Genomic DNA, 27,374 nt, shown 5'->3' on the forward strand with positions numbered 1-27,374 from the left:
AAAACACTGTAGTGTAATATAGTAAATTGTCCAATAGCACCTTTAAGACTAACCAACTTATTTGTAGCATAAGCTTTCGAGAACCACAGCTCTCTTCCTCAGAAGTATGGAGGGTACGAAGAAACTGGCCAGAGATATATAGGTGGTGAAGGGAGGGGGGAGAGGTTGCAGGGAGCAAGGGTCATGTAAATATAAATCAGTTTTAAAAAGTCATGAAGAAGAGGAGTGCACAATCCAGGCTGGGTGTGACCCTTCCCTCTACTGCTGAATCTGAATCAAATGCCTGAAGGCAGTTATTTCTGGTAATGAGATAACCATTCATAGTCTCTATTTAATCTAAGTCTGACTGTAGTGTAATAGAGGCAGGCACGAGCAAAGGTAGTCAGCCCCAAAGCACTCCTCTCTCTTCCTGTCCAGATTCGACGCCACTCCTGCGCCTCAAGTTAGCCACCTTTCTTTATAAAGACATGATATGTGATACACATAATCCTTTAACATCCCCTTTCACAGGGCCTCTAAAATCCTCAATCTACCTTGGTCAATGTAAAGCAACCAATACGTTCAACACAGAACCTCTGTTGTCCCTGTACAGTTACCTTCCTGCCCCTGTCAGGCAGATGGGATTCTGTATCAGGTAGCGAAACTTGTTTCGGCGAACAGAATGCTGCCAGACCCCATCAGCAGTACGAACGCAACCCTAAAGAGCATGCAAAAAAGATAGCACAAGATGGTCCTTCAGATCAGCCAGTAAGCAAAAACAGCTGCTATTAAATGAAACTAATCAGCCATGAGTAGAACTATACCCTCCTAAGCCCATTAACTTCCATGGATTTACAGTGTAAATCTCCAATGCTGCATAGTCTAACTAAAGATGCAAAGACTCAGGAAAACATTGGTCTTTAAGACAAGGTTTTAGCCACTCTAAATGTATAGTCTGATGATTTTTATGTAAGACAATCTACAGCATTAAATAATGATAATACTGTGTACACTATACATCACATTTTCACGTATATACTTATTAATTGTGACTAATGTGTCCACAATTAGTATGCTGTAATATATTTGATGACCCTATACTACTGAAAAATTCAGTGTTCTCTATATTATGAAGTTTAACTCAGTTTTCAAAATGTGCTGCTAACCCTGTTTTGACCATATGAGAATACTTCTGCAACAGGATTTGAGTCCAGTGGCACCTTAGAAACCCACAAGATTTTCAGGGTGTAAGCTTTTGAGAGTCAGAGCTCCCTTCTTCAGACATGGGTAGCAATGGAGATTCCTGAGTCTTTATGTCCCAGTTAATCACACAGTCATAAGGATTTCAGGCCACTGCCTAGCATCCTTGGGAGGTTTGGGGGCAGAGCAAGGGACAGAGGTGACATAGCGCAGCACATCACCATCACATCCTGGTAAAAAAAATGGATGTGATGTCAGCTGACACTCTGGAAACTCTATGGTATTATCACAGAGTTTCCAGAAAGTTGGCTGACGTGCTGACATCATGCCTAGGTTTTGACATGGACATGATGTTAGTGTATCATGCCATGTCATTTCTGCTCTCCACTGCTTTTCCTGCCAGACAGGAAGAGTGGGTGGGTGGGGAGGCATGAACCAGGCATACGGCATCCCTATACACCAATCCACAAAAGTGAACAACACAAAAAGGAAAAAATACACCCAACCATCAATAGACCAAAATAGATAATCTATTAGAAAATATCTCAAGGGATACCATTATAAAATGACAATTAACAAGTAATGTAAATACATGAGATTACACTGCAATGTATCCTCAGAAGAAAATATAAACAATTGTGACTTTGATAACAATATGTAAAGAAGGTCAAAAGGCAGATTAATAGCCTGTAGCTGAAAGTCTGGAAAGAAATAACATGATGAATGATAGCAAAACGTTTCAACTATGTTGTCCTCAGATACATCAATTCACTTGTTCTCAAACATGTGGAACACTTTTCCATTCTTCTTATTTTATGCTACCTGAAAAAATTAATAGCGATCACACGTGTAGATCATCGTACACAGTGATCATACGCACCTGGAAGTCTTTCATACGTTTAGTTTTCTTGGGAGGCCTCAGATATGAGGGGCAGGGAACAGGGTTGGCAGCAGAGGTGAGAGCAACAAAGATCTCTTCTGGAATATAATCGTTTTTTAAGGAAGGGGGAGAATGCTTCCATCTGTCGGTCACACTTGACTTCCTTTTTAACTCAGGGAGTTCTAGAAAAAATGCAGGTGATAGCTGTTGATATTTGTTAGTGACAGATATATTTTCCTCCAGAAAACTAAAGGATAAAGACAACTGCCTCAATCATTCCGAGTTTCACAATGATGTGAGTATGAGTGTGTCTATGAAAGAGACTCTATCCCACCCACTTCAGTATAAACTGGTTTTCAATAAACAGCATTTTTTCCTAAAGCTCCTTGCTGGAAACCTGGACCTAGAGTGATAGCTTAAGCCTTCTGCTGCAGCCTAAAGGAAGATGGGATATTTTGTTCCTTACTAAGACATTTAGGCTACAATCCTTAGGGCAGTTTTGGAGAGTAACCCCCACTTTGTGACATGGGACTTACTTCTGAGTAAACTAGTTTAAGATTGCTCCAAAACTGTCCTGCAGAAAATATTCCAGTTCCAACAGGAACCCAAACATAACAAGATATAGCCCTCAGCCCAAACAGATCAGCCCCCAATTTATACCCACAGTTGTACAATTTGGGGCCATTTACCTTTACTTTCTTTGATGATGGGAACTAAGGAAGATGGCTCTTTTGTTTTTCTGTTCTCTTGTCTTGAAATAGGTGGCAACGGTGGAACTACATCCTTGTCAGTAGACATGCTGAAATGCTGTTTGAGGATAGATTACTCACAAGATCTAAGAGATGTTTTCAGCAGCAAACAATCTACAAGAGATACATAAAGCCACACAGACAACAACTTGATGGTATCCATATACGCAATAATTCAATTTTAAAAATATCTCTCTAGACAAGTAGGAAGTAGAATGAAGGAGAAGGCACCATGTCTGGTATGCAAACACATTATGTTCTGAGAAGACCATAAGAGTAACTGAGCCAGATCAAATCAATGGTCCATCTAATCCAGCATCCTGTTCCACACCATGGTCAGACATCTCTGGAAGGCCTTGGGATGGACTAGCCATTAAGGCCACCAGGAAGAGTTCGGGTGGGTCAATCACCTAGGGTGCTACACATCCATTGTGGCCACCTCAACCCAAAAGAGAGGGCCAGATGTGAGTTGGAGGCCTGGGGAAAGGAGGGCTTGCCACAGTGAGGGATGTGCCCACCTGGCTTCACCTTGCTCAGCAAGGGACCAGTCCACCCAGCCTCACCCTGTCTGGCCATCCAGCTTGGCCAGGCACCTCTAGCTCACTGCTGCTGAATAATGAGGGCCAGTCTTCACATTACAAAGTCCTTGTGCTTGTTGGAGGATGATATGAGGAGATATCAGATGTGCAATGTACTTTTCGGGCCTCCCAGATTAGAGTTCCCAGTTGCCTACCATTGGCAGGTAATCTCCTGGGGGTTTGCCCCATTGCTCACCAATCGCTGGCAATCAGAGGGAGGTGACAAACCCCCTGGTGATTGCCTACCACTGGCAGTCAACCCGCAAAAGTACATAGTGGTTGTGCTCATGGCCAGGTGCAATGTTACTTCCTAAAGTGGTATCATCGTGCGGGCATGCTCCCACACTTTTCTGGGGTCAATTTTGGCTCCAAACGGGCTGAATTGACCCCACATGAAGCATGGGAACATACCTGTGGCCTGTGCACAAAGACAACTCTCCCGGTAAGTGCCAGGTCCCCCCCACCTGGTTCCCCCCTCCCACCAGGAGGGTACAGGAGCCTGGCAACCCTATCCCAGATGCACACCAGCCCTTTAGTGCTTGTGATCCTGGCAACTAGGGAAAGGAAGCTTCCGGCACCCCCATGCTGTTTTTGCATCCTCAAACTGAACTGTGGAGCCATTATTGGCTCCACCATTAACATTATGTATCACAACATGATTTTTGAACCAGAAGCAATAGAGGACCCAGCCTGAGAAGGCAAAAACAGTGCAAGACAAGGAAGGCTGAAGTTGCTTCTTCCCCATACTGTGGTGTGTAAATCGACTGACTCTCATCCTATGAGTTAGGATTACCTCCAAGTAAACAGAAAAGGAAGCTTTGTTATAGTTACTTCTCTTTTTCTTTTAAGCTACACATGTCTGAACAAAGTTCTGAAATAACAAAATTGTTTATTAAAATATTTGATTAGAAAAACTATCACTAAAGGGCACCTAATGTGATGGGGGAGCAGCCTACCATTCCATTGATTAAAAATGAGGTGATGGGGGAGCAGCTAGGTTTGCCAGCCTCCAGGTAGTGGCTGTAGATCTCCTGGAATTACAACTAGTCTCCAGGCCACAGAGATCAGTTCATCTGGAGAAAATGGCTACTTTGGGGGGTGGACTCTATGGAATTACGCCATGCCAAGGTCCTTTCCCTCCCCAAACCCCGCTTTCTCCAGGTTTCTCCGGGTTTCAACCCCAGATCTCCAGGAATTTCTCAACGTGGAGCTGGCAACCCTAGGAGCAGCCCACCATTCCATTGATTAAAAATGAGGTGATGTCATCTCACTACTTTCCATATTTCAGCGCCCCCCCCCCATGGTATTTTAAAGTTTAAATTGCCCTCAGCGAAAATGGTCACATGGCCAGTGGCCCTGCCCCCTGATTTCCAGACAGAGGGGAGTTTAGATTGCCCTCCCTGCTGCTGATCTGTCTGGAGATCAGGGGGTGGGACCACCGGCCATGTGACCATTTTCAAGAGGTGCCAGAACTCCGTTCAACTGCGTTCCTGCTGAAAGAAAGCTCTGATAAAATACATAAACCCAGGGCTTATTTCGAGGGGGAACGTGCAGGAACGCAGTTCCGGTAGTTCCCCAAAGAAGCCACATGACAGGTGGCCCTGCCCACCTGACTCTCAGCCATTTTGGGCCTGTTTTAGCCTGGATTGGGGCCGAAATGTCCTGGATTGGGCCTCTGATGGGTGGAGGATCACTCTCCCGCTCAGCAGCAGCTCGAACCTGACCATTTTGGGTCCCTTTTCAGCCATTTTCAGCCCCTTTTTTCCATTTTGGGCCCAATTTCAGCCCTGAATGGCCAGGATTGGGTCCAAAACAGCCAGGATAGGTGATGTCAGGGGGTGTGGCATATGCAAATCAGTTACGCTAATGACACACTTCCAGTGATGTCAAGGTATGGCATATGCTAATGAGTTATGCTAATGAGTTCCTCCAGCTCTTTTTCTACGAAATGACCCCTGCATAAACCACAACTAATCCCAGCCCTAGACTACAAAATCCTACATCAGTATTACAGGTAATTACGGTACTCAGCAAGTCAACTATGTCTCACAATAAAGAGGTGTTAATAAAGAGGTGTTAATATGGAAAGTGGGCAGTTTTATTGATATTATGGCCATTGTGCTATTAATTTTATGAAACAAATGCATTTTCAGATATGAGAGGTATCAACTGAATACAACTGCCTGAGACGCGGAGCGGGGGGAATGTCCCGTCCCTTTAATAGAGGCTTAATAGGATGTTATGCAGTGCTGTGCTAACGGGAATCCTCGAGCATCGAGCTTAGTAGAAGTTGAGCCATGTCTCGTTGCTTGGGAAGGGAGGAGAAGGAAGAGGGACTCTATTTACCTGCTCTCAAGTGCTTCCTGTTATCACCTGTTGCTATGGGAACACAGCACGCCTCTTACAGATGTCTGATTCAGTGCCTGATCGCAGAACCCACCGCTGGAGCAGCTCCCTCTGCGTTGGCAGCCGCCTTTTTCTATTCTCCTCGCCCGTCACCTTTTCTATTCCACGTCGAAACTTAGAAAAGCCGGGGGGGGATTATTTTTCATCCGTAAGGCATTCAATTTAGAGACCTTGGCATCAGACTTCAAGGGGCTTTCTGTGCCTGGTTTCCATAAGAAACAGAGGGAACGGGATCTCGAGAGCATGCGCAGTTCCAGTCACTGAGGCAGCCGAGGCGCCCTGTAGTGGGAACACGTAGAATAGCGCGCAGTTGTCAGAATCAGGTCCCCAGGTCTGTTTCTCTACGATTTTGTATTATGTTGGCGCATGCTCCTGCACCAGTCATCTCATCGGCTCCAGTGTTGCAGAAGTTGAAAGTTATGCTAAAAAATAAAAATTATGCCTAATACTAGATTTTTTTTAGTTTTCTGTCCATTGTTCCCAGAACTGGGCAGCTCTAAATAAACTAGGAGATTGGAGAAGAGACCAGCTCGACACAAAAAATACAGACTGCTAGGAAATGTGCAGGTTGAACTGATGGATTTGAGGTGCGGGTGTCTTGGTATGGTGTAACACCTAGCAGCACAGGAGGGGGTGCTGCCTACAAACCTAGAATTTTGACTAAAGGAAGGGGTGAAATGGCATATCCAATTGGGAAATAACAGTGCAATCCTATGGAGAGTTACTCCAGTCTAAGCCTATTGAAGTCAATGGGCTTAGACTGGAGTAACTCTCCATAGGATTGCTCTGTAAGGGTGTCAATGCCTATGGAACCCGGGCATTTTTTTCTAGTATTCGTCTTCTACAAGAGCTGTTAGTGGTTTGAGAGATCCTGCAAGAACAAGGCAAACTTATTTTATAGGCTGGCTAAGGCCAGGCAAATTAGGAGCTTTACCCATTCACTGGAAACATCTGCAGTCATTCTGCCATGAAAACACACGCTAAGATGTGCTATGGCATTTATTTATTTATTATTTCATATTTATATCCTGCCCTCCCCGCAAGCGGGCTCAGGGCAGCTAACATTTAAAAACAATTTAAAATATTTTAAAACATTTAGAACAATTGAAAACATTTTTGTATTGTGCAGCGGCAGCATCAGGAAGACTTATAATATTTTGCGTGTATACTGTGGTGGACAGTTTTTCACAGGGGGGTGTTTAAATTTCCCCCACCCAAGGCCGGCAGAGGCCCAACCTTAGCCATGAGCCTGGCAGAACAACTCTGCCTTACAGGCCTGGCAGAAAGACAATAAATTCCGCCAGGTCCTGGTCTCAGTAGACAGAGCGTTCCACCAGGTAGGATCCAGGACCGAGAAAGCCCTGGATCTTGTCATGGCCAGGTGGACCTCCTTGGAACCAGGGACCACTAACAGCTGTTTTTCTTCTAATTGGAGAGTCCTCTGGGGAATATAAGGGGAGAGATGATCCCGCAGATATGCTGGCCCCAGTCCACATAGGGCCTTATAGGTCAATACCAGAACCTTGAATCTGATCCGGTACTCCACTAGCAACCAATGCAGCTCACGTAGTATTGGTGTTATATGCGCTCTACTTGGTGTTTTTGTAATAACATGCGCCGCTGCATTTTGCACCAGCTGTAATCTCTGGGTCAGGCTCAAAGGCAGTCCCACGTAGAGCAAGTTACAGTAGTCTAGCCTCGAGATGACCGTTGCCTGGATCACTGTAGTTAAGTCACAGGTTGACAGGTAAGGGACAAGTTGCTTGGTCTGCCGCAGATGGAAAAAAGAGGCCCTAACAACTGCTGTGACCTGTGCCTCCATGCACAGCTGCAACCTGTGCATGCTAGAAACTTACACTCATGTTTTGGCAAAAAGCTCTCAGCAACAGCCTATTGTATTTATTATTTATTTATTTATTTATTATATTTCTATACCACCTCATCAAAGTCCTGGTTAAAGTGGCTTACAATTAAAAACTACGGTATTTTTTTAAAAGCCATTAAAAACAAGCCACTGGACATGAGCAGCATCAACTACCCATAAAACAGAAGCAGACCTTTAAAAAGCATGATGCTGATGATATTAATAATATTTGATTTAGATACCGCCCTTCAGGATAACTTAACACCCACTCAGAGCACTTTACAAAGTATGTTGTTATTATCCTCACAATAATCCTCCTGTGAGGTGGGTGGGACTGAGAGAGCTGTGACCAGGGGCGGTGCCAGGGTTTATGGTGCCTGAGGCTGCCCCTATACACGTGACGTCATGACACAGCAAGCCGGCCCCATTGGCTGGTGGGTGGCTGGGATGGCGCATGGAGGCTGCCCGCGCTCTCAGTCAGGCGTTGCGGGTGGCTGGGGAGGTGCATGTGTCCTCCCAGCCCTCCCACTCCATTGTTCCGCACGCCGCCCCAGAAGCCTACCGTGCCTGGCCTGTGGCTGCTGCGCCCAGCCAGGGGCGTGTGTTGGTGGCGACGGCAGCGCGGGGCAGGAGGGGTGGCAAGCTTCAGAAGCTGTGGGCCAGGCATGGCAGGTGACCAGGGTGGCGCACGAGCGGCTTCCCATCCCTCCTGCTCAGCCGCCAGCGCTGCCACTGCCAGCTCCATGGTACACCCCCCCCTGTCCCCGGCGCCCCCTCTGGCGCCCCCTCCGGCGCCTCAGCGCTCGAGGCGGAGGCCGGACCTGCCTCAATGGGCGTGCCAGCCCTGGCTGTGACTGACCATGGGTCACCCAGCTAGCTTCAAGCAGAGGAGTGGGGAATCAAACCTGGCTCTCCAGATTAAAGTCCTGCACCTCTTAATCACTACACCAAATTATGAATTGAAACCCTGGGTTAAAAGATGTGTTTTAGCTGGGCACCTTAAAAAAAAAAGGTTAAGTAGGGCCATTTCCACACACGTTAAATAATGCACTTTCAATGCACTTTCATAATCCTTTAGAAGTGGATTTTATGTTCCACACATGGAAAATCAGTTTCTAATCTTCACTAAAGAGAATTGAAAGTGGATTATCCAACATGTGTGGAAGCAGCCTAGGTGCCAGGTGAGCCTCAAGGAGGAGCACATTCCACAGGTGAGGTGCCACTACAGAAAATACCCTGTCTCTAGTCACCACCACCTCATCTTAGGGCCAAGCGACAAGTGACGAATGACACTTGAACGGCAAGTGGATTGAGTGGAGGGCAAGTGAACAGGGAGAAATACACTTGCCGTTCTAGTGTCATTCGTCACTTGTAGCTTGGCCCTCAGAGCACAGACAGCAGAGGGCTTGAGATGCAGATCTTAACCATTGAGCTGGACAGTATGGGAGGAGACAGTCCTTCAGGTACCCTGGCCCCAAAGAGTTAATTGCCTTAAAGGTAAGAACCAGCACTTTGTGCCCAGAATAGATGGGTAATGAGAGCAGATCTTTCAGCAGAAGGGTGATACAATCAATGAAATCAACCCTTGGCAGTAGCGCGGCCACCACATTTTAGACCAATTGAAGTTTTTGAACAATTTTCAAAGGCAACTTCATGTAGAGTGCATTATAGTAATCTAATCTGGATATGATCAAAGCACAGATGGTGGCGGCCAGATCACACATTTTGAAGAACAGTTGTAGCAGGAGAACCAGCTGGAGCTAATAAAAGGCACGACATACCATGGAGGAGACCTGAGCCTTCAACTGCAGGCCAGAGTCCCGTCGCACCCACAAGCTACACACCTGCTCCTTCAGGGGGAGTGCAGCCCCTTTCAGGAGGGACTGGCTCTGCGGTCTCCAACCAGCTTCTCCATTGACCAACAGCACCTCTGTCTTGTCGGTACTGAGCTTCAGTTTACTGGCCCTCATCCATCCTATTATCTTCTCTAGGCACCTGTTCAGGAGTTCCACAGACCCACCTGGTTTAGCTCTCAAGGAGAAATAGATCTGAGTGTCATTGGCATATTGGTGGCACTTCCCTCCCAAAGTCTGGAAGATCACTCCCAGTGGTTTGATGTAGATGTTAAACAGCATGGGGATTAAGAGGGAACTGTGCTGGACCCCATAGCATAAAGGCCACAGGGCCAAGCAGCAACCCCCCCACCCCCGCCCCACCTTCTGGCATTGGTTAGTCCAGGAAGTGTGATGCCTCTTCTCCCAGCCCAGCCCGCCTCTCCAAAAGGATACCATGGTCAGTGGAATCAAGAGCCATTAAGAGGTCTAGGAGAATCAACAGGGACTCACATTCCAGCTTTCACTGTCCCAGCAATGGTCATCAGTCAGTGACCAAGGCTGTTTCCATCCCAAAACCGGGCCTGAATCCAGATTGAAATGGGTCTAGATAATAACTCATCCAACAAATGAAGACAATGTTTATGCACAGACACGCACAAGGTCAATGAATCAGCCAAGCATCCAATAGGGGAGCAGTCTCATGAGGGGCAGGTGTGTCTTACATCTGTCATCACCACCTCAGAGCCATCCAAGGTGAAGCACAGCAGGAGGTTCTTCTTTGACAGCCCACCTTGGATCCTGCAAGGAGGGGACATCGTGGGAGAGGAGTGTATTTCTGGGGAGGAGCAGGGCAGTAGCTTGAGTTGGCCGTGTGCACAAAGGTCCAGTAAGGAGTGTTTTAGAGGGTCATTTTGAAAAAAGGGACAGTAACACCACCAACTACACCATATGCAAGTCAATCAAGGTAAACAAGATTAAATGACAGCTTTGGGTTTGTCAGCACTTCACTTCAGTCATAAAGATCCCTGGCACCAATGTAAGTGTCCCTGTTTTATATTTTATGTTGGTTTAAAGAGCACAAGTCCAAATGTGTTGATGATTACACACACCCACAGAGAAAGATTGAGAACGAGAGAGTTCAGTTGCAAACCAGAAAACACTGTACCTTACTTTTTACTAGAATTAGTGCTTCTTGTATCTGAGCACATACAAATGCTGATTGTTGTGCTTAAGCCAATCTAGGACACAATTCAAACGTGACGTAATTGTGTGTGCACTTAAAATATGACCTCTGTTTTATATCTTTGGGCACACCTTTTCAGTGGACGGAGCTGGATGCTGTTTTTATCAAACAGTAGAAATTATCAGTCTTCAGGACTCGGACAGACAACCTCAGATATCATCTTCATGCATGTCTTTTGTTACAGATAAGGGTCATTTTCTCAGGACATGAGAAGGGAGAAGTGCGGTATCTGATTCTGAGCACAGACGCTAACTTCACAAACATCACAAAACAACATTCAAAGTCTTATCTTGTTCACAATATGGAAGGTGGGGCTATGGCTTAAAGGTGGAATACCTGCTTTGCACTCAGAAGGTCCCAGGTTCAATTCCCAACATCTCCAGTTAAAAGGACCAGGTAGAAGGTGATGGGAAAGATCTCTGCCTGTGATCCTGGAGAGCCACTGCCAGTCAGATAGTGCTGATCTTGGCAGACCAACGGGCAGCTTAAATAAGGGGGTGGTTCAGTGGTAGAGCATTGCTTTGCATGCATAAGGACTCCGGTTCAATCCCCCTCATCTCTAGTTAAAAGGATCGGTTAGGTGGTATGTAAAACCTCTGCCCAAGACCCTGGAGAGCTGCTGCCAGTAAGACACTCAGCTTGGGAAATTCCTGAAGATTTGGGGGCTGTGCCTAGGTAGGGAGCTCAGTGGGGATTGCCTCGTCAATCTAAGGCTTCAGTTCCTCCTAAACTCTATGGTATGCCATCGTGTGCACCCTCTGAAGCGGCCATTTCCTCCAGGGGAAGATGCCTTTAAAATGGAAGCATCAAGATGTGCTCTTCAAGGCATCTGATGAAATGAGCTCTGAGATTTATGCTGGAATAAATTTTTAAGGTGAATCCTGACTCCCGTTTTATTTTGCTTTTACTGACTCACACGGCTACTCATCTGGAATTACCACTGTGAAATATTTTATTTATATAATATATAAAATGTATATATATATATATATATATATATATATATATACATTTATATATATATGCCAATAAAGGCTTGCTTGACTGACCACTGTGAAATGTAAACGTTTCATGTACTTTGTCAAATCACAATGGGTAGCCATGTTTGTAGCAGTAGAAAAGAGCAAGAGTCCAGTAGCCTGAAGAAGTGAGCTGTGACTCATGAAAGCTCATACCCTACCACAAATTTTGTTAGTCTTACAGGTGCGACTGGACTCTTGCTCGTTTATGTTAAATGTTCAAATGTGCTTGATTGCCACATGGATAGACCTTGAGATCTGAATCGTTTGGTTAATTGAATCTTTCTGGCATCTCCGATGTGGCGATGAGGTGTTTATTAAGAGTAACTTTGTTTCTGTAGAGTTGTCTTGCCATTCCAGTTAATGAATCCATCTATGGTACTCCAAAAGCTTGCATCACTCTATCCCAGAGGAAGTTAAGAGAAAAAAATGTGGAGAGGGAGATGTGCCTTCCTACCTAGGAAGGCAAGATGCCCAAGGGATGGAATCATCAGGAAAGAAGCAAATCAAGGCAGACAGAAATGTCCCAATACCAGGAAAAAAGTCATTTCCCACATGGTTTCAAGACCTATCTTGGGACTAATGGATACACAGTTGGAAGATCGGCATGGGATTTTATTTCTATATACGATTACAGCAGCTGGGCTTTTGTATGCACAGAAATGGAAAAATATGGAATTACCTTCAATAGAGGACTCGATTATGAAAATGACAGTGTTAGTGGAGTTGGTGAAACTAACAGCTTTGATCAGAGACAAAACATTGTCTATCTTTTTGGTGAACTGGAAACCCTTTATTGACTTTTTGCACGACATGACGAATAATGACTTGATGATTTGTGGTTTTGATCATTAAGAAGACAATGGGGGAATATAAAACAAATAGAAGGGAGGCAGTAGTCGAAAAGAAAATTTTGGAGAGATTGTAATTTTGTTAAAATAAGACAAGTGTTGTAGAGAAGAATGGAAATGAAGTATTTTTTTTTCTAAGTTGTTTTTTTCCCCTTCTCTTGCTTGTAAGCTTTCTTTACTATTTTTAAAACTTTTTCTTTATTCTTGTTTTCTGCCCTGTCTATGGGCTTTTATTTCTATTAATAAAATAAAAATAATGGTTGTTGTGGGTTTTCCTGTATTGTCAACTGTGACACTGAGAGATCTCTGTCTTTTGGTGCTACACCTCTGAAGATGCCTGCCACAGCTGCTGGCGAAACGTCAGGAACTAAATGCCAAGACCACGGCAATACAGCCCGGAAAACCCACAACAACCATCGTTCTCCGGCCATGAAAGCCTTCGACAAAATAAAAATAACTTTAAAAAAAACCTGTCTTCACAACCGTGAACAGTTGAAGTTGTTTTATACTGTGCTGAATCAGCCCATCATGGTCAGTATTGTCTATTTCAGACTGATGACAGCTCTCCAGGATTTCAGGCAGAGGTTCTTTCACACCCCCTGCTGACTGGTCCTTTTAACTGGAAATGATGGGGATTGAACCTGGGATCTTCTGCAGGCAAAGCAGATGCTCTACCATGGAGCCACAGCAACCCCTCCCCACGAACACAGAAATAAATTAACAAACACACCAGCTGACTGCAGAAAGCCGCATTCCTTGCCCACTCCATAATAGGCTGCAGATTGTTTGGAACACTCCACCTCATATCAGAATTGGAATCTGGCCCCCAGTGTGTGGAACCGAAGCTCTGCACAATGGTGCCGGGGACAGATGGGAACTGTTGAGGAGGGTCGGGAAAGGGAGAGAAAGCATGGATAGTTTGTAAGGGAATGGAGATAAGGGAACGAGGGGGTGAAGAAATTGGGGCCCATCAGGAAGTGAAAGCCCCCCCCCCAGCATGTCTTGCAGGTCCCCACTTGTTCATAGCTAAGTTTGATTCAGGAATGAACGCAGGCTGACACGTTTCATAGATAGCAAAATATATTTCATTTCGGTAGTACAGCATAGATCATGTACATCTTTGTCACAGGTCAGAACAGGTCACAACATACAGTCCAATACAGTATGGAATCTATAACAGAACGGCATCCTTCCCTGCAACAGGTGACTTCCACAATCCATCACAACCCCCTTTGTATTACAAAAGGCGCAAGACTCCCAAACCTCGGCGATCCCATGCCAATGCCAAGCACAGATCGCATTTCTTCTTTGAAATCTGTGCAAATCTTTAATTGTGCATGAGCAAAAAAAAAACCCCAACCCTTAGCCTTCCTGTTCAGTGAATAGGTTCAGCAGCAACCATCAGCTGCTTACTACACTAATGTGTGCCTTGCAACTGAAGGAACTATGCAGACCTTCAAAGATACCTATGTATCTATATTCAGAGATTATACCTATTACATCCAGCAGCTTACACTCATAAATCCAAACCAGAATGTTGGTGACACTCAGTTATGTTAATGCCCCCTTACTTCTCCCCCTTCAAAAAGCTGAAGTTTCTCCCAAAGAAAACATGGTTTAAATCAAACTCTGTATGACGAGGTGGAGGGGGTTCTCTCTATATAAGCAGCAGAAAGGACCCTACGTATGAAGTTTCATTGGATGGATTCAAAAACTATCTTAGAAAGACGAACGCTGTACCTTCCACAGACAGTTATCTAGTTCAACACCACCCCAAAGAGATACAGAAAGCATGATTTCATCATGTTAACACTAACTTAACAATTCTACGAGCTGCACTTACATAGTTGCTAGTGTTCCAAAGGAGAACCCTCCTACATAATGGGTATTGCTGGTTAAGGTTTCCCTCTGACTATAGAAATCAAAACTACAGGAGAGCAGAATTACAAACAGAGCTAGATATTATTTCAGCAACTGTTTATTAAAAATCAGGATATTGTATTTGATTCCCCCCCCCCCTCCAGTGTTCAGCTGCTGTTCACAACATTCAACTCAAGCAACACATTTGCCAGAAATATTAACCATGTAGGATTGGTTAGTGTCATCTGCATTTGCCAAAGTAAAACAAAACACAGGGATACAAGAGGCCAGGAGGACCACCTTGGGGCTGAGCAGAACGGCTGCAATCCTCAGACCTACCCAGACAGTGTGCCCAATTAATTTGTTTGCCCACAATTTACACATCGCACAATATTAAAGGCAAAAGTGCTAACAGGCAACGGGATTCCTTTTGTTCAATACTGTTCTGATACATCTGTTGTGTGCTCCCTTCCTTGTGGCTATTTTGGAATGTGCAGTAGTTTTGCAAAGAGTGTTAGGCCCTATGTTTTCCTCCCAATGCTTTAATTTAATTAACAAAAACACTTTCAAGCGCATGAAATCAACAAGAAAAAAGCAAAATACACCATCACAAAATATAACCACGGTGCAAGACTGGAGGCTAGGAGGACTAAATCCATGTGGTATGAGCAGTGGAGTCTGGAACAATGCTTTGCTACTTAAGATGTTAATAGTCTGTTGTAAGCCAGGAATAGGTTACCCTTAAACCAGGGATCTGCAACCTGTGACTCCAGAGCTAAATGAGCTTCAGCGTAGAAATAAAGAAATCTTTTAAGGTACATTGGAGGGGTGGATTGGATGCTAGAATAACCATTATATGAAGGGAATGGCAGGCAAAGACTTTTAATGGGGCGTCTCAGAGATGCTTCACAGAAAGGAAAATGAGAGAAGTGAATAGCTGCCAGTAATTCAAGGGTGAACCATGCACAGAACTTATGCCAGTGCACTAAAGCAATGGTGCAGGGTGCGCCTATGCATATTTATTGCTTATTGTGAGACCTTGTGTGTGTGTGTCTCATTTTCTTGCAACCACGAGCGTTTGGGTTGCACAGTTTATGGGTTATTAATCGACATGCTGATTATCAGTAATGTTAAATTGTATATTTTCAGTTAACATAAAAGGCTCACTTATACAAGCTCTTTGCTGATCTCCTGCTTTGAATTTTGACGTAGTTTGGCTCCTTAATTGTGCAAGGCTGCAGACCCTAGCTTTAAACATTTTACTTTAAACACTTAAAATATTTACTAGTGCAATGAAAGGTACTTTTCCATAGGTTTACAACCTGCTACCGTAATGATATAGATGACTGGGGAAGGCAATGGCAAACCACCCCGTAACAAAAGTCTGCCAGGAAGACGTTGTGATGCAGCGTCCCCCACATGAGTCAGTAATGACTCAGTGCTTGCACCTTTACGTACTTTACCATAACAATGAAAAGAGTGCAGCTGTCTCCTAAATCTTTCTCAGGACACTACTGACCCCTGGCTTAGGAGGATGCAACTCTGCTTAGAATTGCACTGTAAAACTACAGATTGATTGGGGACAATACTCTACTGAGAGTGGCTGGCCACAGAATAGTAGTCATTTTGTAGGGCAGATCAGCTCGACGGACCACCAATAAAGGGAATATTGCTTCTTTTCTTTTTCTTTTGCAGTGGCACAGACACTTACCCCCAGAGCAGTTCTAAGGACACCATTTTTGTCTATTATTTTTGGTCTGAAACTTCCAAGTCCATCCCACTGAGTCAAATGGCATTTCAAGAAAAACACTGGAATCGCTTCAACTTGGCACATGTTATTACTTTTTCCAACATTACATCATCACCCCTCCACCTTCAGGTGCTAAACATCAGTGAGGAACAGCAAAACTGGAACATGCAACAACATAGTTATACATTTCACTGTATAAACAACCTTCAGTACCAAGGGTGTACTGACAGAATAGGACAAGGGTGGGCCCAGTGGAAGTCCCATGGGTCAGCTCCGGCCTGCAAAAGCAGATGAATTTGGTTGTTGGTGACTCTACCTCACTCCGATCAAGGTGATCTAAACCTTCTACCAGTCATTCCACTCCTAAATTTCAGCAGCTGTAGATACTCACAATTCAGGGAGACTTTTTTTGTTACATTCTAAGAGCAGACATGCTGGCTCAGACAGTGTTCCAGCTGGTCTAGCATCCTGCATCACACAATTGCCCTGAAGGGCCAACAAATAGGCCACAGAGGCCACTGATGTTGCCTCCTAGCACTGGTACAGAGAGATTTACCACTGCTGAATATGGGTGGGGGGGTCCTATCCTCCACTTTAAAAAGCCAGTGAAGAAAAAGAAGATCACTTGTGAAAGTATGAACACATGAGATCCATTATGTGGAATAGCCCTTAAAAAAAAGGTCACTTTATTACAGAAACTGACACTTGTACTGCTAAACAGGATTCCTGACCTGTGTCGGGATCACCAAGAATACAGATACCAGCTGTTCCTAGCAAAGAGAAGACAAGTTACTCGCTTTGCCACAAGCCTGCATTTTACTTTACAATTTAGTTTTGGTACTTAACATAATACTGTGCGTTGGCTCAGTTAAGAAACCAAACACAAACATGGCAGGGAATAGCCTGTCCCTGCTATTAGTACTGTTAAGAGCCTGAAAATCCAAAATGAACTTCCTCAAGGGTACATTCAAAACATTAAAGTTGGGATTTTTTTTCAATTCAAAAGGAGGAAAAAATTAAGCATAAGAACATAAAGGCAAATGGTTTGGCATATCTTTTCATATAATACATCGATCACAAAGCAGTAGTTTTTTTTAAAAAAAAGCAGCAACCTGCATTAGAAGCCGAGTTGTTCCACCTCTCCTACAGTGTGTATGAATTTCTACGATGACGGGCAGCAGACAGAAAACAAAGACTTGTGGCCGGAATCATCTCAGTCATATGCTTATATTATGGCTATTTCCATGGGAAAGGAAGTAAAGGTGCTCCTTCATCTGATGTTGACAAAAAAAATTACACACCAGCTCACAAGGGCAAGGATGTTCCACTCCAACTCTCCTGCATTCTCTCTTGAGCTACGGTGCGGAGGCAGCAAAAAAGAGCAATCTCTCCTGCGGCTGCTTCTCTGCCCTGTACTTCAACGAAAATAAATGCTATCCATGTTTCGCTTTTGAGCCCTCTGAGAGTATGAACATAATGCTTTGAGAGGGCTCAGAAACGAGGCATGGGTAACACTCATCAGTAGTGAGGTACAGAGAAGATAAGATGCAGCGGGACGGACTCTTCTTTATTCCTTAATGTTTTCACACCACACACAGCACCAACGAAAACAAACTTGCATCCATGCCAAGGGCTTGAGAGTGGGCACAAAAGAGAAGCTGGCCGGCAAGCCAACGTTCGTGACCCTCTGGGCTACATCAATCAATCAATCATCAATAAGGAACCAACGAGTACAAGAACGCAAACAAATACTGTGCGTGAGAGATCATTCAGAAGGAATGTTACATTCAGATGAGGCAAAACTGACCCCGATCGCATAATACTGCCCCCTTCAGGACGGAAAAAAACAAACAGTAGCAACATATACAAACCACGGTTTGGAATTAAGTACATTGGTCACTGGAAAATCCTTCGCCAACCTTCCAGCGCGTTTCGTGACCAGCATGGGAGTGGCTCAGGTTGGAGCTGCTTACAGAATGAGAACCGTTTGCCAAGCCTTCTGAAGTCTTAGCTGCCTTGAGAGATGGTTTTTAAAAATTGTTTGCCATAACTAAAGACTAATTTGTTCCCCCCTTTTAAATGGCTCAAGACATTTAGATCACTGGTCCAAGGTGTGTCACCGTCTTCCCGCCTCAGCCTGGAGGACTTTATATCTTTTTGAGGCAAGTCCAGGAACGTGGCTTCAGATAGTCCAGGAAAGTGGGCTGCAAGACCAAGGAGAAAAAGTGGTGTGAGAAATCAAGGGAACAACTGGCTTGTCTTACTACATTTACTGCACCCCACTGGCACACACAGTTGAGCAGAAGGTATTCTTCTTATCTGGTAGATGGATGAACTGCTACAAGCCTATGAAGCCAAAGACTTGGAGGAAAAGACTGGGACTAGAGACCAGAAGTATGTGTGGGAGAAGAAAGCACTCTCCCCCATGCAATACCAAGCTGGCCTCCTTTCAGGCTCACCATGACGAGACTCTAGCCTGCCATATGAAGGGCCGGGAAGATTCCTGGAGATTTGGGAGTAGAGCTTGGGGTATAATGCCATTTAGTCCACCCTCCAGAGTTGCCATTTTCTCCAGGCAAACTGATCTGTCATGAGGCGATCGATTGTAATTCTGGGAGATCTCCAGACTGCACCTGCAGGTTGCACAACCCTAACCCCACTTGCTGGACTTTTTGGAACCCACTTGCAAAATAATTCCATGCTACTCCCCGACCCCGATCCCTAGTATAAAACACAGGAATCACACATCAGTTAACACTAATCAAAGTTTGTGTGTTTCATGTTTGTAAATATATATAGGATAAATTATTATTATTACTATTAATAGTCTGCCTTTCTCATTGAGGCCCAAGGTGGATTACACAATGCAAGTCTATAAGAATAGAGTTGCTGTAGCATAGTGGTGAAATGGCTGGGTTGCACATCTGCACTCTGCAAGTTTGAATCCCACTACTGACATGAACTCTGCAGGTGGCCTTGGGTAAACCACTCTCCTCAGTCCCAGCTCCACAGCTGTATCGTAAGAGATAATAACAACACTGGCTTTGTTCACCACTCTGAGTGTGTCCAGAAGGGTGGAATACAAGCACACTGTTATGATGACAATTCTTTGAACTTGTTAGAGGTTTTTTTCAGGGACAAAAAAATTTGATTGAAAATGTATTTATGGCTGTTAAAACTGTCTTTGGTCAGCACTGAAAATCATCTACAGTACCAACCACAAAAGACTCTATAAATTGCACAAACGCATAAAGGAACAGATACCATTATAGGAATGGAAATTCATCTTCTAGTTTACAAAAATGTTCATTGCCCATTTATTGTAATGATATAACTGAAATATTCTGTATTTTTTACCTAAAGGGGGAGGGGGGGAGAAAATCAAAAATCCACTTGAAATGTTCTAGTCTAAGCTAGAACACCAAGATTCAAATGCCAAAATCAAGATTTCAGTATTTTAAAATCCAAACGAGTTTTTCGAATATTTGTATTTAGATGTTAGGTTTGAAATTTACTGTTCTACACGGCAGTTCAGCTCTGTTACCTTATGACCAGTGACAGGAGGGTCACTTACATTTTTCAAGGGGCAATACCGATGGGCATACCATTCTTGACTATAAAAACAAAGCATCATTCCTTGGCCCAGGAAAAGAGAAGTCCACATAATCACATTCCAAATGGATCCCTTTCGTTGGTCATTGATTATGAAGTTGAAAAGCACTGCACAAGGGAAACAAAAAAGTATTCAAAAAGGCATATTCAGGACACTAATGGCACGTCATCCAAACATTCATTCTTTCCCACAGCTAACTAGCAAAGTGTTTATCAGTCCAACCATAGAAGTGAATGGTGCCCATGAGCTCTGCTGAATACATGTCCATGTGAATGTCTGTCTCCTAGATGAAAAAAGTAAACTGCAACAGAAATCCAGTATGACTGCCACACAAATTGGATTATATATATTTATTGTAGACTACAGCCCATAGCTTTTCAAAAGCTAAGATGAACATTATATAAAAAACAACGTTCATTTTCCTCCTCCTTCCTGCCCACTTTTCACTCTCTCATACTTTCTTTTACTTTCACATTCCTCCTTTCCCTATTATCTTCATCACTGTGCCTCTTCTAATGCTCCCAAGGAAAGTTGTAAGGAAATAATATGTACTATTTATACTTATATTTTAAGTTGCTATAAGGTCCTCTGGAAGTCAATCTTGGATTGACCATGAGAGGAGAAGAGGAATGTAACAAACAAGCAAATGGTAATAACTTACTTCCGAAGAACATAAAGAGGCAGAACATGACAGGATAGAAGAAACCAAAACAGACAGTCAGGACGTATTCATGTACAGCAGCAGAAACGGCAAAGACGGACAGCATAGCAGTTGATTTGAACTTTTTCCCAAAGAACTGGAGGGGTGGATAAAAAAGTAGTGAGAAGATAAATCCATCATAGAGGCAATTAAAAAAATGTTCTGTGCATTAAGTGGTAACTACCATTCAGGGCCTGCTAATACGATTATAGACCATCTCACATGCTATCATTTTATACGATTATAGACCATCTCACATGCTATCATTTTGGAAAGGCTCTCAATGCAATTCTTAAATGAAATAATTCCATTTTTTTAGACATTAGTTCATTAACAAAGAGAATGAATGGATATGTATACACTTGTTACTACAGTTATTGCATCATTTCAAAAACAGACTCTTCGATGTAGCAATGCATAACACTTAAGCCACGTGAAAAGCAACCACCTTCATCACAAACATGACACTGCAAACCTATGCTGAGTTACTCTAGTCTAAAACCATGGACTGCACCGTTAATCTAGCCCAATCCCAAAATATAAACTTGCAACACTAGTATGACCTCAAAACACAGATGTGATGGAATCTAAGAAATGCTAGAAAGGAATGACAAGGTCATCATTCTCTATCCTGGATGTAACATAACAACAACAACATTTAATTTATATGCTACCCTTCAGGACCCACTCAGAGTGGTTTACAAAGTGTGTTATTATCATCCCCACAACAATCACCCTGTGAGATGGGTGGGGCTGAGACGGCTCCGAGAAGCTGTGACTGACCCTACGTCACCCAGCTGGCTTCAAGGGGAGGAGTGGGGAATCAATCCCAGTTCTCCAGATTAGAGTCCTGCCGCTCTTAACCACTAACTGGTGAAAGTTAACACAGGGTCTTCTTTCCATTCAGCTCAAAGACTGCACCTAACAAGACACTCAGACAGAGGCTTGCTCTTTTCCCATAATAACAATAACTTGCTAGACCAGTTTAAAAAAAGGTGCTCTCATTACTCTGCTGAGGCATCTTAGAGAATCATTGCTTGTGGCATTCGTTTTCATATGCATACATTGGTCCAGATGGACTGTGGCTCAACAGTAGAGCATTTGCATTGCATACAGAAGTTCACAGGTTTAATCCCTAGCTTTGCAAGTTAAAAACAGGTATTAGGTGACGTTAAAGACCTCTGCCTTAAGAGCCACTGTTGCCCATCAAGGCAGACAGTTCTGATCTTGATACAACAAAGGTCTGATTTATTATGGGACTGTGTCACGTGTTCACAGAAACTAGCTAACTCAACTGTCATACAAAATCTCCCTTTTTCACATCTCTAAATATACATTCTCCATTAAACTCAAAAGGATTTACGAAGTCTTCGAACAGACAGCTGCTCACCCCAAGGAAGTCTCTGTATGCATAGTAATACAGCCAGTCATGTACTACTATGTTCCAGGTTCGGTAATAGTTTGCATACGATGTAGAATTCCACCAATCCTGAGAGAGGGCAGAGGGAGAAACAAAAGAGTATAGTCAATATTCAAAACAAGGGATTATTATGCTAAGACCCCTCCTGTGACTTAAAATACTTCTGTGGCAACTGGCAAAACTATATGTAAGACTGTCAACTGCAGGGCTTTTTTCCTGGGAAAAGAGGTGGTGGAACTCTCTATGAGTCCATGAATGTGCGCGCCGCCCAAACACACACAATGATGTCACTTCCAGGAAGTGACATCACTCCCTGGAAGTGACCCCCTCCCCCCGGCAATGCCGGCTCTTCCTCTTCAGTGCCACATTTTTTTCACTGCTGTTTTCAGCCTTGAAGGATAATTTGTGAATGGAGTGGAGAGTGCCGTCAAGTCACAGCCAACTTATGGCAACCCCTGGCAGCAAGAGACTAACAGAGGTGGTTTGCCATTGCCTGCCTTTGCAAGCCTGGTCTTCATTTGAGGTCTCCTGTCCAATTACTAACCAAGGCTGACCCTGCTTAGCTTCTGAGTTCTTGAATTTGCTATCATTCAAAGAAGGGGAAAGGAGGAAAGGTGTTGTTGTTTTAAGATTGGTTAAAGAAAAAGAAAAAGAGAGCAAAAGAAAGCCCAAATATTTCAAAATTAGCAGAGCAAAACAAAAGGAAAGAAAAAACCAAAGGAGACTGCAAACTCAAGCTCCCACAGACAATAGTCAGGAGCACCTGTGCTCAGAATCTAGCAGAATGCAAAATTCTCATAGCAACCCACACACACCCCCAGCCCAAGAGAAAAAACAGAGACCAGATACAAAATAGATATTAAAACACTTTGAAAAGTCTCAGAAATTGTTTCCAAGACAAAGCTCTAGTGCAGAACTAATAACAGGGTCAGCAACTGATAGACCAAAGGCCCTCTCAAAAAAAGACCGTCTTCAGAATGGGTTACTAACTACAAGATAAAGGTTGGAGTTCTTCTGCAATTACAACTGCCGTCCAGACTACAGAGATCAGTTCCTAGATGTTTTTCTAAGACTCATTTCTCAGATTCTAATGTGTATAATAGCTTTGTGGGGTGGACTCTATGGTATACCATGGAGTCTTCCTTTCAAAACTGCCTTTTTCTCCAAGGGAACTGATCTTTGGTAGTCTGGATACCAGTTATAATTCTGAGAGAACTCCAGGCCCAACCTTGATATTGATAACCCTACTGGGGTTGCCAACCTTCAGGTGGGGCCAGGAGATTTCCTGGAATTACAACTGAAACTCCAGATGACAGATATCAGCTCCCGTGGAAAAAATAGCTGCTTTGGATGGTGGACTGTATGGCATTTTATCCTACTGAGTTCCCGCCCCTCCAAACCCTGCCCTCCCAAGCTTCACCCTCCCAAATCTCCAGGAATTTCCCTTCCCAGAGTTGGCAATCCTACCTTACACGAAATTGTTTCTAAGAGGCTCACAGATTGTAAATCACAATGCTCAACATGTTCACATTGCTTCAAAACATCACGGATTAGCAGGGAAAGGATGAGATGAATGAGAATGAATACCATCTAGAGTTACTATGTTTTCATGCAAATTCTAGAAAATGGAAAACCATGAGAGGCAGAGCCTCTATTCCTTATTTTACCCTGATTTAAAACTAAAATGATCTCAAACAGTTAAGGTGCAAGTTGGTTCTTATATAGCAATTTCATGCGCTAGAACCAGGTTGTTGCTGCTGCAGGTCTCCCTGACTTTGGCTGTCTTCTGACAAAGCATATGTTATTCTTTCAGCAAAAATATTTCTCTTCTCTGAAGTTCCTCTGCTCTTTCAGGTGGCTTGGTTTTTTTAAATTTCAAAACTCCCTCTCGCCCCAAGCCAGCCAATAGGACTTCTCCAGGCTAGCTAAAGCTAGCCTGCCCGATGTTCCTCTGCTGTAGAAAGGGTGGTCTTTAAAGACGTTAAGAGCGGAATCACCTTTGGCTTCCCCAGGAAATCTCTTGCTGCTTCCCTGCCCTGCCACAGGCCGAGTTATCGCGGGAGGAAGCAGCTACTCCTGGGCAAGTTGCTGCACAGGGCCTACTGCTGTTTCTTGCACCAGGAGGCAAAAAGAGCCTGCTTCCTTGCGCTGCGCAGCTCAGAATGAGGTGGGTGGGGTTACCAGACATGTGTGGTTACCAGACATCCCAAGAGATCACATGATCTATTTGAAGAACTCCCGGAACAATGTTCCGGAGAGTTCCTGCTCAAAAAAAGGCCTGATGGTATGTTACATTTTGTAGATTTTAAACTAGGCAGAAACTCCTCATTTCCTTTATGCAACAGTACTTCTTAGATAAAATGACTCTTGTCCTAAGAATTTGTGCCTAGGTCTGCAAAGATCAAATTCTTTAGGAATGTCACTCAAACACAACAGTTCCCACCATGGGCAGTAAATCCATGTTGGCAGAACATCTCCAAAATGCACCCATAAAATTAAAATCTATATCACTGTCTTTTGAATGGCAGAAATTTCCATGCCTGTCCTATGGGCTAAACAAGTTGGCTGACCCAGATTAGAGCAGAAACTGTAGGTTCAGCATTAGCCTCTGTATGAGTACAGATGTGAAGGGCCAGAAAACACACAAATGGCTCAGGAAAGAAACTGGGCCCCCCACCTCACCCTGTACTGCTCTCCGCTTTTAAAAAATCCTTTTTTCTAAACCCTTCTAACGAAAAACACTCCAATGAAATATTTTCTCTTTTGAAATGACTGAAATGCTTTTCAAGGCATAACTATACTTGCTCAGAACACGCAGTATAGAGATTTTCATGCAACGTAGTAATTATTCCTGGGTATACGGTAGATGTACACAACTTTGCAAGGATGTGTTTATCATTTAAAGTATTTTTTTACCACAGTTAATATGCTATAATGTGTATGGGAATAATACACCACTAAGGAGTTCAGTATTTTCAATGTTAAAAAGTTTAATTCTATACCCAAATATACTGCTAGTCCTATCAGGGCCATGTGAGACTTTCTATCCAAATAAGATGCTTCTTTTGTTCACTGTAAAGTTGAGCGTTCTTTTTTCAACATTTTTTTCCTGCCTCTCAGATGCCAAAAACTAAGATACATGTGCTATGGTAGCATACAGCGCAGTAGTCTTGAGCTCTTGCTCTCTCCCTCTGATAGTTTTACTTATTTAAAAAAAAAAAACTTAAAGGTATTTATACTTTTAAATCTAACGTATATGCCAAATAGTACGATTTGTGTCAAGTTATAAACTGGGCATTTAGTGTAGAAGGAAGCTATCCTGCTGTTCCCTTGCCAGTTTTGGTCTGCTCCACTGTCTAATGAGATCTGTTGTGACGACCAAGACTGATATGTATTGATTTTATTGTTTTATTATTTTAACTGTTATTTATCGTATATGTATTTTTAAATTGTGGTTTTATGATGTGACCCACCCTGAGCCCACTTGTGGGAAATAAATCCAACAAACAAACAAACAAAATATATTGTTAAACCAGTAAAATAAGTTTAGATTTGATAAGGAAGCATTACATATATTTCAATCTTCCTCTAAATTTCTGGACTTTTTAAAAAAAATTCACAATAGCTTCAAATTTGCCAGAAATTTTCCATTTTTATATATGATCACCAGAGACGTGGAAATTCAGTAATTAAATGATGCAAAGCAGTTTGGGCAATTGTATACCTTTTCCCCCATGTAACAATGCCTGAGGCTTTACTTAAAATAATAAAATTATTATTTTAAAAAAGAGTCACAGAAATACCCCGAAATACTACCAAAAAAACAAAACAAAACCCCAGCCAAGGGTTTGCAACCAAGTGAAATGATTACGTAACTCTCAAGTAACATGCAGGGGATAAAAAAAGTACAGGCCTCCAATTCACTGATGGCCTGACAGTTTTTTTTTTTAAGTCTTTGCAAGTTGCCTAAAGGTATTAAAAGACATTGGTGGGTCTCTCTGTAAAGGAAGTTCTATAACAGGCAGCAATAGCTCTTTTGGTCACAGAAACTTTTTTGGTATTACTTCTCCCCCGCTCCTTATCCTATAAAACTGTAACAAAAATTTGGACTATTAGCCTTATACACGGATTACCTTATAGAACATTCGGTCACCAAAGCGCAGCATCTCAGCAAATGCATTAAGCCAGCAGTGGAGGAATGAGAAGAAGATCAGGAAAAATATCAGTACACCTGGGGAAGAAGAAAGCACGTGGAAATACTGAGGATAACTTGATACACGGACTGGAAGGGAACGCGCCTGCTTTGACCTTAAAAAAGTGATGCCGCAGGACTGCATTTTCCTCAAGACCAGAACGTCTTCTGGGAAGTATGTCATGAGAGTACTGTGAACAAGACAGCAAACTCCGAGAACCCTGCATCATTCATCTGTTGCACCAATACAGATAAAAGCACATGACAATAATCAATACTAAGCAATACTATGCCAAGCACTTGTATTCTAGATGAACTTTCAAACTTTGCATGAACCGTTTGTGTGTGTTTTTTCTGTGTGTTAGGTAATTCTAACAGGTGTGCTTTAATCTTTTGACAGTCAATTAAAATAGTGGAGTCTATCTAGATTAATGTTCCTCTATCAGAGATTCAACCAATAGTGATCTCTTAACTCTTTCTGACATTTCTCAGAAATTTATAGTTTTGTTTTGCAAGTTTGAGTATAACGTCATTTTTTACTAATTGGAAGGTTATACAATAGAAACTATGAATATTCAATGAAGCATCAGACCAATTATTATTTGTTTGTGCTATCACGTGAATAGTTCTTAGATATTTGCATATGATGACTTATAAAATGCAAATTCAGATAGAATGGCAGAGCTCTGATGGAAGAAATCTCTTGAGAGAATTTAGGTGAGAATTTATCTTTACCTATGCATTTCATAGAAACTTTGATCATGTTAAACTTAGAATTTATTAGGAAATGTTAGCAAACCTATTTCTTATTGCCTTTCTGTGTTTTTATAGGATTTGTATTAATAACAATTTATATTTTAATTACTTGCTCCATTAAAAAACTAGGGTGTATTTTCAATAAAGTGAAATAAACTCTAGACAGGTGTCTGTGTGTCTGATAAGGAGTTGCAAAGCAATATCGAACCCTATATAAAATAAATGTACTGATAAACAGGTGGTTCAAAGAACTTAGCTGTTTGACAGGTCTGAAAACTAATTGCTGAAAACTTTCCAAGAGAAAGATACATCTTCCTTGTGGCTAGTGGAAGCTTGGTTCAGACACGGGCAAAAGCTCGTTATGCATCCTCTGTGTTTCTTGCTATCCTCTCAGGTACCAGTATTCAAGAGTTGTACAAATTAAACAGCTGAGATGCAAATCAAGATCCCAGTCCAACCATTACCCACCAAGACATATG

The 27,374-nt window shown here is 42.9% G+C and overlaps 2 protein-coding genes across 2 annotated transcripts in view; both read right to left on the bottom strand.

Annotated features, from left to right (window-relative positions):
• AXDND1 (axonemal dynein light chain domain containing 1) overlaps positions 1–2,857 on the bottom strand; it is a 42,863-nt gene extending 40,006 nt beyond the window's left edge. The window contains exons 1-3 of the mRNA XM_054980335.1: positions 2,749–2,857; positions 2,060–2,241; positions 597–697 (exon numbers count right to left, since the gene is read on the bottom strand). Coding sequence (XP_054836310.1) covers positions 597–697; positions 2,060–2,241; positions 2,749–2,857 — 392 coding nt within the window. The remainder of the gene's footprint in view (positions 1–596; positions 698–2,059; positions 2,242–2,748) is intronic.
• Positions 2,858–13,666: 10,809 nt separating this feature from the next.
• Positions 13,667–27,374, bottom strand: part of SOAT1 (sterol O-acyltransferase 1) — a 55,854-nt gene continuing 42,146 nt past the window's right edge. Inside the window, exons 12-16 of the mRNA XM_054979780.1 lie at positions 26,081–26,178; positions 21,918–22,016; positions 20,489–20,624; positions 19,789–19,934; positions 13,667–18,418 (exon numbers count right to left, since the gene is read on the bottom strand). Coding sequence (XP_054835755.1) covers positions 18,362–18,418; positions 19,789–19,934; positions 20,489–20,624; positions 21,918–22,016; positions 26,081–26,178 — 536 coding nt within the window. The 3' untranslated portion in view covers positions 13,667–18,361. The remainder of the gene's footprint in view (positions 18,419–19,788; positions 19,935–20,488; positions 20,625–21,917; positions 22,017–26,080; positions 26,179–27,374) is intronic.

The sequence above is a fragment of the Eublepharis macularius genome, chromosome 5, assembly GCF_028583425.1.
Source record: "Eublepharis macularius isolate TG4126 chromosome 5, MPM_Emac_v1.0, whole genome shotgun sequence".
Taxonomy (NCBI): domain Eukaryota; kingdom Metazoa; phylum Chordata; class Lepidosauria; order Squamata; family Eublepharidae; genus Eublepharis; species Eublepharis macularius.